This window comes from Carettochelys insculpta, chromosome 21, assembly GCF_033958435.1.
Source record: "Carettochelys insculpta isolate YL-2023 chromosome 21, ASM3395843v1, whole genome shotgun sequence".
Taxonomy (NCBI): Eukaryota; Metazoa; Chordata; order Testudines; family Carettochelyidae; genus Carettochelys; species Carettochelys insculpta.
Window position 1 is genome coordinate 25467924 of NC_134157.1, and position 12072 is coordinate 25479995.

The following is a 12072-nucleotide window of genomic DNA, read 5'->3' on the forward strand; positions in this document are numbered from 1 at the left end:
TCGACTTACAAGACGCGTATTTTCACATAACTATCCATCCAGCTCACCGACGATTCCTCCGGTTCATGGTAGGCAAAGAACATTTTCAGTACAAGGTCCTACCGTTTGGCCTGTCCTCGGCCCCCAGAGTCTTCACCAAGACCTTGGCAGTGGTGTCAGCCTACCTGCACAGACAGGGGGTATTTATATTCCCGTGTCTGGACGACTGCCTACTGAAAGGGGCCTCGAAGGAGGAGGTACTATGCATGATACGCGTCACAGCAGGCACATTCTCTTCGCTCGGCCTGGTTATCAGTCTGGCAAAATCAAAGATAGACCCCACACAGGACATAGAGTTCATAGGGGCACGCATAAATTCTATTACAGGGAGAGTGTATCTACCAGAGCTACGCTTTCGGGCCATCGGCTCCCTCGTGCAAGTCATCACCTTCAGCCCTACGGTGCCGGTTCTGACGTGCTTACAGCTGCTGGGCCACATGGCAGCAGCGACATTCGTCGTACAGAACACCAGGATACACATGCGCAGCATGCAGCACTGGCTGGCGAGCATATACAAACCGGCAGCACACACCGTTCACAGGGTGGTGTCGCCCACAACAGAGGTGCGCAAATCTCTGCAATGGTGGGTAAACCCCAAGAACATGCTAACAGGGGTACCCTTCCACCAACCACAAATATCGGTTTTTCTTACTACAGATGCCTCCCACATAGGGTGGGGAGCACACATGGGCGAAGAGGTGACGCAAGGACTGTGGTCCTCCACGGAACAGTGACTGCACATAAATATATTGGAGCTCAGAGCAGTGTTCAACGCCTGCAGGCACTTTTGAGACCATATACAAGGCAAAGTAGTCGGGATCAGTACAGAGAATACCTCCACCATGTTTTATGTAAATCAGCAAGGGGGAGCTCAGTCCCGTGCCTTATGTGCGGAAGCAGTCCGGTTGTGGAACTGGTGCATCACCAACAATATAACCTTGAAAGCCTCGTACTTACCAGGCGCTCACAATGTGAAGGCAGACCAGCTGAGCAGGCGTTTCGCACTCACGCACGAGTGGCAGATCTGTCCCGATCTGCTACGACCGATTTTTCATGCATGGGGCTTTCCCCAGATAGACCTGTTTGCCACTCAACACAACAAGAAGTGCCCACGATTCTGCTCCAGGGCAGGACTGGGATGGGGGTCCCTGGGGGACGCATTCGCGGTCTCCTGGAGGGGCCCCCTGCTTTACGCTTTTCTTCCCACAGTGCTGATCCACAAAGTCTTGCAGAAAGCCATGAGGGAAGGAGCCCGAATGATCCCGATAGTCCCAACGTGGGATCGACAGCAATGGTTCCCCCTACTCCTGCGCATGTCGGACCATCCACCGATGCCCCTTCCGGTGGCGCCGGATCTGCTCACTCAAGCCCAGGGGTCCGTAGCGCATCCGCACCCCCAAGGCCTGCAACTACAAGCGTGGTTAATCCATGGCTCAGCTCCCTAGAGAGCACATGTGTGGAGGAAGTGCAACAAGTCCTAGAAAGTAGCAGGAGGACTTCCACCAGGAAGATCTACAAGCAGAAATGGACTCGCTTCACGGCATGGTGTTCTACCAAACAGCTAGCCCCCCTTTTGGTGCCTATACCTGTAATATTAGAGTATTTACTGGACCTCAAGCGAGGAGGACTCTCCCTATTCTCGTTAAAGGTCCACCTTGCCGCCATTTTGGCGTTCAGACACAAAGAGGAAGGGCACACAGTGTCCGCCCATCCCATGGTTACCAGGTTCCTCAAAGGGTTGGTAAACCTGTACCCCCCTCGGAAACTGCTTCCACCTTCGTGGAACTTGGACCTGGTGCTTAATGCGCTAACGGGACCACCATTCGAGCCTTTAGCCAAGGTTTCCCTCCGCCTCCTTATGATAAAGACGACCTTCCTTCTCGCAATTACGTCACCTCGCAGGGTGAGCGAGCTTGCGGCAGTTATGGCAACACCACCCTGCACAGTATTTTCCAAGGAGGCGGTAACCATACGGTTGCATCCAGCCTTTGTTTCTAAAGTTTCTTCTGAGTTTCATATTAACGAACCTATTGTTTTACCCTCGTTTTATCCAAAGCCTCGTAAGTCTAACAAAGAGGCGCGCCTACAGCTGCTGGGCGTGAGGAGGGCGCTAGCCTTCTATATAGACAGGACCAAGTCCTTCCGGAAAACGGATAGACTCCTAGTCTCTCTCGCTCCCAAATCAAAAGGAGAAGGTCTCTCTTCACAGAGAATCTCGAAGCATATCGTATCCTGCGTAAAAATGTGCTACGAACTCAAAGAGACTCCTTTACTGGCCACGCCCAGGGCTCACTGCACTAGGGCGGTGGCGGCATGAACAGCCTTTTTCAAGGGCGTTGCGCTAAAAGACATTTGCAGAGCAGCGACCTGGTCATTCTATGACACCTTCGCCAAGCACTACGCCCTTCACAGGGTATTCCAAGAGGATACCCGTCTCTCGACAGCGGTCCTCTCGGGGACAAGCTGTACATGATCCGATTACCCACCTCCTATCTTGGGTTCCTGCTGGGTAGTCACCTAATGTGGAGCACCCACGGGGACACTCGAAGAAGAAAGAAAGGTTACTCACTGTAGTAACGGTGGTTCTTCGAGATGTGTCCCCGTGGGTGCTCCACTACCTGCCCATCCTCCCCGCTTCGGATCTCTGTTTAGTGTTTTTCAGGAGCATCCGAGGCGGTTGGTCAAGGAACTGGAGGGGACTGGATCGCGCACGTGGCCAGGAGCGCGCAAGGGAGCGGCGCGCACCAGTGCATGCATGGTCCGGCAGAAACTGCTTGGAAGATCCGATCTGCGGCGCCGGGAGAGCCCGACACCTAATGTGGAGCACCCATGGGGACATATCTCGAAGAACCACCGTTACTACGGTGAGTAACCTTTCTTTAATAACGGAGAAAGCTCAACCAAAGAACAAGAAGATCTATAATTACAATCCCAAAGCTGGATGACTAGCTCACTAAGGGCCATTTGAATGAACCGGTTCAGGCCTACATACAGTTCATCAATAACTCGTTAAACTCCCTTGACCTTTTAATAAATGAGGAAAGGTCCACTCTCTGCTCAGTGCAAATCTTCTCATAGGAGTGGTTCTAAATTCAATCAAGTCAAGGGCATTCTTTCCAATGTCGAGATTCCAAGTCCTATCAAACATGATCCACAACCTTAGGCAGTTTTTCATGTCCACAGCAAGAACCTGCCTTGGACTGCCATGCCATGTGGCAGCATGCTCTTACATAGTTCTGCATTTTGCCAGACTGAGGCTTTGACTGCTGTAATCTTGGTTTGCATTAGTGTATCAGGCAGCATGGGACACATGCTAGACTAGATAGTGAGGCTCCCTCAGTTGGTTGTTCACTCCCTTCTCCGGTGGACCAATCCAATCGAGGGCTGTTCAGAAGTTTGTTCCCCAGCCCCAATCATCCATAGTTCTGGCTACGGATGCCTCCAATGTGGGGGGAGGGGTGGTCACCTGGACAGCCTCAGGACTCAGGGCTTCTGGTCTCCAGGGGACCTCAGTTTGCATATCAGTGTCAGAGAACTCGGAGCATTAAGGGTAGCCTGTCAGATTTTCAAGTAGTGTCTTGTGGGCTGTTTTTTATTTGTCATAATGGACAACACAATGGCTATGTTTTATATCAACAAATGCAGGTATATACTCCTCTCCCCTGGGTCAGGAAGCCCTTAGTCTGTGGGACTTCTGTGTGGAACATTCAATCCTTCTACATGTGTCTTACCTCCCATGAGTGTGCAAGAATCTAGCAGACCACCTCAGCTAGTCCTACAATCACAAGTGGTCCTCGATTTGGTCCATGCCAACACTTACAAGAAGAGAGAAATTACTGCAGCAGAGGTCAAATAAAATGGCCTTTCTCTAGTCGCATTGTTTCCCAAAAAGTGAGCACACTTGAAAGAAAGAAGATTGAGGTCTTGAGGTGCCTACCTGGGAATCCTAGAGATATCGAGTTCTTATCTCTGACATATTAAACTGTATCTTTTTATTTTACTGTAATTCAAGTTGCTTATTGTTTGTACACTGGGAAAAAATTGTAATTGTCTCCTTCCTTCACATCACTTGTGCTTGTAGAGTCAGCTTCTGCTATGAACAAAAAGTGACCTGAAAGCTGAGGACTCAGTAAATATCTAGTGATAAGTAGTACGCAGAGTTTTTGTTGTGATAACCCAAATCAGTCAACTGACCGCCTTTGGAAATCATGTGCTTTAAAGACGGTCAGAGTTACAGTGTGTCTCCTTGTTTTGTAGCAGGTTCATATCAAGTTGGTAAAGTGATTCGAAACTCACAATGTTAAAAAATCTTAGTTGTCTACCATAGTCAGTGACTGCATACTGCCTTTCAAATTTAGGTGCACACAGTCATAAAATAGATTAAATGAGCAAGGCTTTTGACTGCACTCAGTCGTTGTTTGGGAAGTAGATTAAAAATGACTACTCTGGATCCAAGGGAAAGGAGTTCATGGTGAATTGGCATGTAAGTTATTGGCCACAATGTCTTACAATTTAACTTTGAATTGGTGGTGAGTTTTTGTTTTGCTTTTTGCTTTTGTTTTTTCTTTCTCCTCTGTTGTGTTACCATGGTTTGATAACAATCCATTGACACAAGTGAGTCCCTATTCTAAGGGGCTTATAATCAAAGTCTAAATAAAGTCACCTTTCCAAGGTAGGTTTCAGAGGTGTAACCATGTTATTTTGTTTTAGCAAAAAATATACAGAGAATTTGGTATCACTCTAAACACTAACATTCCTTAGGGCATAAACTTTTGTGAAGTACAACTCATGTCTTCACATAAAAGCTTATGCTGAAATAAATTTATTAGTCTTTAAAGTGCTACCAGACTCTTTGTTGTTCTTTCCAAGATAGTGATTCAAGTGAAGAAGTTTTATGTGTTGGTTGTGTGATTTGATTCTAATAGTCTGAACAATCATAGCAACCCGTTTTCTAGTTAGTTAGCTAAATCCTAGTACAGTATGATTTTTGTTATGTTATATCCTGTCTTATCAGTTGTGGCTATTAAGGATATTTAATAAAAGTTCATAAAATTAATTCCTTGAGTCCTTTTATTTAGTTAAGCCATTGGTATTAAAGAAAGGTGGTACAGGTAATTGGTTCAGCAGTTGCTTGCTGTAGTTTGTTTTGTACTCAGTCTTCCTAACAAGATTCATATTTTTCCTTCTCCTAACCTGCGTTTTCTTTAGAAAATTAAAACAGGTTATAGATGTTAAATATAATAAAAGTGTTTTTTGCACTAAATTTAGATGTATATGTTTTTTATAGGTCAGTTTTTGGGTTGTACGAGAAATTTTAACAGCACAGACCTTAAAAATAAGGGCAGAAATACTGAGCCATTTTGTGAAAATAGCAAAGGTAAGCGTACATTTTTAGTATATTATTCAAAATACTCTTTTTTTTGCCTGTCTCTCCACTCCTCCTATCAACTATCTCTTTACTGTAGAATAAAATTCTATTATGGCACAGCTCTTGCAATCCCACAAAGTACTTGGTTACTAAGCTATGCAATGTGACCACCACAGATCGGTGGGTGTGTGACACCTGATGCTTGCACACAACTAGGTATAAATGGCAGCAAACATTTAAAAAAGCTTTTGATATAAATATTCTAGTTTAGTATTACAAGTTTAAAGGTTATGTATTTTGCTACTGTTACGCTGTTGAGTTACATTGGAGCCATGGACAACATAGATGTGTACACACACACAGAGAGAGAGAGAGAGAGAGAGAGAGAGGGAATACAGACTAACATGGCTGTCTCCCTGTCACATGGGCAACATAGTTTTTTGCTGCTAGCAGTAAAGCTTGTTGGAAAAAAATATTTCACATCCCCCAGAAAATTTTGACCACAAAATATTTTCATGAATATTTTCCTCAGACAATTTAGAAATGGTGGCAAAAAAAAGTATTTTGCTCTGAATCGGACACAGTTCTGTTCTTACATACTGTCAAAGAGCCCAATGAAGCTGTAGTTCTGAGACCTCATCCTCCCATTCTTTGCGACAGGTAAGCTGCTGTCTGGAGTGTGTGGGTGTTTTGTGCTTGGGGGTTCTAGGCTTGTGTTTGTCTGTCTGTTTAGAGGTTTTTGAGTGCTGAGGTAGATGTTTATTTGAAAGGCCATGTGGTCATAGTGGCAGTTGAAAGCTGTGAGTCATAGTTGGGATTGAAATCTATAACTCTCTGCTCATTGGTCGAGGTGTAGCCAGAGGGTGGGGCTGTCAGGAAGGCCAGAGCTTTATAAACCCTGCTAGATAGTGACCAGGTGATTGCAAACAGGAGGGGGTTTTGAGAGGGGAGTTTAGAAGGGGGAGGTTAGAGGGTGCTATTGCCTTCTGACATATAACATATATCCCAAGCCTTTAAATAAAACCCCCTTCAGATTATTCAATAGAGAAAATACAGGCAGAAGCCCAGCAGCAGAGTGGGGTCTATCCTGTTTATTGCATAGCATGTAACGTGTACGACTACCAGCCCTGTGGGCAGGTGGTGTATGTATGTGCACGTTGCAAGGAGCTCCTGATCCTTAAAGACCGAGTTTGGTCTTTGGAGGCCAGGGTGGTTGAACTAGAGGTGCTCAGGGAGGCAGAGAGGTATGTGGATGAGGCTTTCTGGGACACTGTAATAATCTCCCACGTCCAATCTGAGAGCCCCAGTGCTCTTAAGGAGGATGAAAGGCTCAGGGGAAGAGAGCAGACATTGGAAGCTCAGGGAAACCATCCGATAGTTGGGAACCTCCTTCCTAAGGATGTTCCAGTATCCTCTTGCACTGAGGATGCCTCTCCAGGGGAGGGAAGTCCAGTTGTTAGGAAAAGGCAGGTGTTAGTTGTGGGTGATTTGATTGTTAGAAACATAGATAGCTGGGTTTGCGATGACCAGGAGAACCGTATGGTGACTTGCCTGCCTAGTGTGAAGGTTGCGGATCTCTCGAGGCATCTAGATAGACTAATGTGTAATGCCGGGGAGGAGCCAGTGACCGTGGTACATGTTGGTACCAACGACATAGGAAAGGATAGGAGAGACATTGTCGAGGCCAAATTTAGGTTGCTAGGAGAGAGACTGAAATCCAGGACCTCTAAGGTGGCATTCTCAGAGATGCTTCCTGTTCCATGCGGAGGGCCAAGCAGACAAGCAGAACTTCAGAGTCTCAATGCATGGATGAGATGATGGTTTAGGGAGGAGGGGTTTAGATTTGTTAGGAACTGGGGACAGTTTGGGGAGAGGGGGAGCCTATACAGAAAGGATGGGCTCCACCTAAATCAGAGGGGATCCAGACTGCTGGCACTAAACATTAAAAAGGTCGTAGAGCAGTTTTTGAACTAAGAGATGGGGAAAAGCTGACTGATGCAGAGGAGCATGTGGATCAGACAGAAACTTCTCTTAGAAGAGAATCCATTGATAGAGATACTTTACACTTTAGTAAAAAAGAGAAGAGGGGAGATAAACAATGGGCTAGATCAGACAAACAATCACATATAAAAGAATCTGATACATCTACATTGGGAAGACAAATAAGCAGAGGCAAATCTTTAAAATGCTTCTACACAAATGCTAGAAGTCTGACTTATAAAATGGGTGAACTAGAGTACCTTGTAGTAAAGGAGGAAATTGACATAATAGGCATCACGGAAAACTGGTGGAATGAAGACAATGTATGGGACACAATCATACCAGGATAGAAAATATATCGGAAGGATAGAATGGGCTGCGTGGGTGGCAGAGTGGCTCTGTATGTGAAAGATAACGTAGAATCAAATGAAGTAAGAATTTTAAATGAATCAAAATGTTCCCTAGAATCACTATAGATAGTAATTCAAAGCCCTACTAAGAATATAGCAGTAAGAATGTATTACTGACTGCCTGATCAGGACAGTGATAGTGATGTTGAAATGCTAAGGGAGATTAGAGAGGCTACCAAAATAAAACACTCAATAGTAATGGGGGATTTCAGTAATCCCCATATTGACTGGGTCCATGTCACATCAGGATGAGATGCAGAAATAAGATTTCTCGATGCAGTTAATGACTGCTTCTTGGAGCAGCTGGCAGGGGAACCCACAAGGGGAGAGGCAATTCTTGATTTAGTTCTGAGTAGAGCGCAGAATCTGGTGCACGAGGTCACTATTACAGGACCGCTTGGGAATAGTGATCATAATGTAATAATATGTAATATTCCTGTGGTGGGAAGAACACCTCAGCAGTCCAACACTCTGGCATTTAATTTCAGAAGGGGGAATTATGCAAAAATGAGGAGGTTAGTTAAACAGAAGTTAAAAGCTAGAGTGACTAGAACAAAAACCCTGCCAGCTGCATGGAAGCTTCTCAAAGACACTACAATAGAGTCCCAATTTAAATTTATACCCCAAATTAAAAAAACTTACTAAGAGACCGAAAAAAGAGCCACCATGGTTTAACACCCATGTAAAACAAGCAGTGTGGGATAAAAAGGCAACTTTGAAAAGGTGGAAGGCAAATCTAGTGAGGTAAATGGAAAGGAACATAAACACTACCAAATTAAATGTAAAACTGTAATAAGGAAAGCCAGAAAAGATTTTGAGGAACAGCTAGCCAAAAGCTCAAAAAGTAATAACAAAATGTTTTTAAATACATTAGAAGCAGGAAGCCTGCTAAAAAGCCAGTGTGTCCCCTGGACGATACAAATACAAAAGGAGCAATCAAGGACCATTTAAAGCCATTGTGGAGAGAATAAATGATTTCTTTGCTTCAGTCTTCACAGCTGAGGATGTTGGGGAGATTCCCAAACCTGCACTGTTTTTTGTGGGAAATGAAACTGAGGAACTGTCCCAGATTGAAGTGTCATTCGAGGAGGTTTTGGAGCAAATAAATAATGTTAACAAATCACCAGGATGGGATGGCGTTCATCCAAGGGTTCTGAAACAACTCAAATGGGAAATTGCAGAACTATTAATACTAGTTTGTTACCTGTCCTTTGGATCAACTTCTGTACCTAATGACTGGAAGATAGCTAATGTGACACCAATATTTAAAAGGGCTCTAGAGGTGACCCTGGCAATTACAGACTGGTAAGTTTAACATCAGTTCTGGGTAAATTAGTTGAAACAATTGTAAAGAATAAAATTGTCAGGCATGTAGAAGAACATAGTTTGATAGGCAAAAGTCAACATGGTTTCTGCAGAGGGAAATCATATTTTACTAATCTGTTAGACTTCTTTGAAGGGGTTAACAAACATGCAGACAGGGGAGTTCCAGTGGATATAGTATACTTAGATTTCCAGAAAGCCTTTGACAATGTACCTCATCAAAGGCTGTTACGTAAATTAAGTTGTCATGGGATAAAAGGGACAGTCCTTTTATGGATTGAGCACTGGTTAAAAGACAGGGAACAGAGGGTAGGCATAAATGGTAAATTTTCCGAATGGAGAGGGGTAACTAGTGGTGTCCCCCCAGGGTCAGCCCTAGGACTAATCCTGTTCAATTTATTCATAAATCATCTGGAGAAGGGGATGATCAGCAAGGTGGCAAAGTTTGCAGATGACACTAAACTGTTCAAGATAATCAAGACAAAGGCAGACCGTGGAGAACTTCAAAAAGATCTCATCAAACTGAGTGATTAGGCAACAAAATGTGAAATGAAATTTAATGTGGATAAGTGTAAGGTAATGCACATTGGAAAAAATAACCCCAATTATACTTACAATACGATGGGTGCTAATTTAGCTATAACTAATCACCAAAGAGATCTTGGAGTTATTGTGGATAGTTCCTTGAAAACATCCACGCAGTGTGCAGAGGCAGTCAAAAAGGCAAATAGGATGTTAGGTATTATTAAAAAAGGGATAGAAAGTAAGACAAGGAGTAGCTTACTGCCCCTATATAAATTTATGGTATGCCCACATCTTGAATACTGTGTACGGATGTGGTCTCCTCACCTAAAAAAAAAATATCCTGGCACTAGAAAAGGTTCAGAAAAGGGCAACTAAAATGATGAGGGGCTTGGACCAGATCCTGTATGAGGAGAGGCTAAAAATGTTGGGACTTTTCATTTTAGAAAAGAAGAGACCGAGTGGGGACATGATAGAGGTATATAAAATTATGACAGGTGTGGAGAGGGTGAATAAAGAGAAGTTATTTACTTATGCCCATATTATAAGGACTAGAGGACACGAAATGAAATCTACACAGGAGATCCACTTCCTTGACGCTACCGTGCTTATACACAATGGACACATCAGTACCACCCTGTACCGTAAACCCACTGACCGCTACGCCTACTTTCATGCCGCCAGCTTCCATCCCAGACACACCACACGATCCATCGTTTACAGCCAAGCACTTAGGTATAACCGCATTTGTTCCAACCCCTCTGACAGCAACAAACACCTACAGGATCTGCACCAAGCATTCTTGAGACTGCAATACCCACCTGAGGAAGTGAGAAAACAAATCAACAGAGCCAGACATGTGCCACGAAGCCTCCTGCTACAGGACAAGCCCAAGAGAGAAACCAACAGAATACCACTAGCCATCACCTACAGTCCTCAGCTAAAACCCCTACAGCGCATCATCAGGGATCTACAACCCATCCTGGACAATGATCCCACACTTTCACAGGCCTTGGGAGGCAGACCTATCATTGCTCACAGACAGCCTGCCAACCTAAAACAAATCCTAACAAGCAACTATACACCGCACCACAGTCACTCTATCTCAGGGACCCATCCATGCAACAAACCTCGTTGCCAGCTCTGCCCACATATACACACCAGCAACATCATTACAGGACCTAACCGGATCAGCCACACCATCGTGGGTTCATTCAGCTGCACATCTACCAATGTAATTTACGCCATCATGTGCCAGCAATGCCCCTCTGCCATATACATCGGACAAACTGGACAGTCTCTACATAAAAGAATAAATGCACACAAATCAGACATCAGAAATGGCAATATACAAAAACCCATAGGAGAGCACTTCAATCTCCCAGGACACACAGTAGCAGATTTAAAAGTAGCTATCCTGCAGCAAAGAAATTTCAAGACCAGACTCCAAAGAGAAATTGCTGAGCTACAATTCATCTGCAAATTCAATACCCTCAGCTCAGGATTAAACAAAGACTGTGAATGGCTGGCTAAATACAAAAGCAGCTTCCACTCTCTTGGAGTTCACACCTCCAGATCTACTGATGACAATACAACTCAACCTTCCTGACTGAGCTAACCTCGTTATCCCCAGCCTTGCTCTGGCCTATTTATACCTGGCCTTGCAGATTTCCAGGACCAGCATCTGAAGAAGTGAGTTAATTCACGAAAGCTCATGCTCTAAACTTTTCTGTTAGTCTATAAGGTGCCACAGGACCCTTCGTTGCTGAAATGAAATCAATGAGTAGCAGGCTTAAAACTAATAAAAGAAAGTTCTTCTTCATTCAGCGCATAGTTAACCTTTGGAACTCCTTGCCAGAGGAGACTGTGAAGGCTAGGACTACAACAGAATTTAAGAAAGAGCTAGATAAATTCATGGAGGTTAGGTCCATAAAAGGCTATTAGCCAAGGGTAGGAATGTTGTCCCTGCCCTTTGGTTGTCAAAGGCTGGAGATGAATGGCAGGAGACAAATCACTTGATCATTGTCTTCGGTCCACTCCCTCTGGGGCACCTGGCACTGGCCACTGTCAGCAGACAGGCTACTGGTCTGGATGGACCTTTGCTCAGACCCATTATGGCCCGTTCTTATGTAGGTAGGGCTCACTAGGTAAACTACATTTTATGTGGTGCATCACAATTTCACCTTTGGGACTTCTCTACATGCAAGTTACTGTGCAGTAATCCAAGATGTCTCTCTGCAAAATAACGTGCAATAAAAACCTCAGTAACATGCTGTGTGGATATTTCTATTGCACAGTGAAAGTTCTGACATGCAGTTTGGCTTGTTACACTTTCAAGAATTAGTAAGCCAATCATACTGCAGGATTTTCACCGAACTGCAGCAGTGTTCTCATGGGCTCAATTGTGTGGGAAGCAGGTGTGCCTTAGAT

The 12072-nt window shown here is 44.4% G+C and overlaps 1 protein-coding gene across 3 annotated transcripts in view; it reads left to right on the forward strand.

The window, feature by feature from the left end:
• The window catches only part of RALGPS1 (Ral GEF with PH domain and SH3 binding motif 1), a 445865-nt gene that overhangs the window by 166980 nt on the left and 266813 nt on the right, over nt 1-12072 (forward strand). For all 3 annotated transcript variants that reach the window (XM_075015701.1, XM_075015700.1, XM_075015702.1), the window contains one exon: nt 5327-5416. In XM_075015701.1, coding sequence (XP_074871802.1) covers nt 5327-5416 — 90 coding nt within the window. The remainder of the gene's footprint in view (nt 1-5326; nt 5417-12072) is intronic.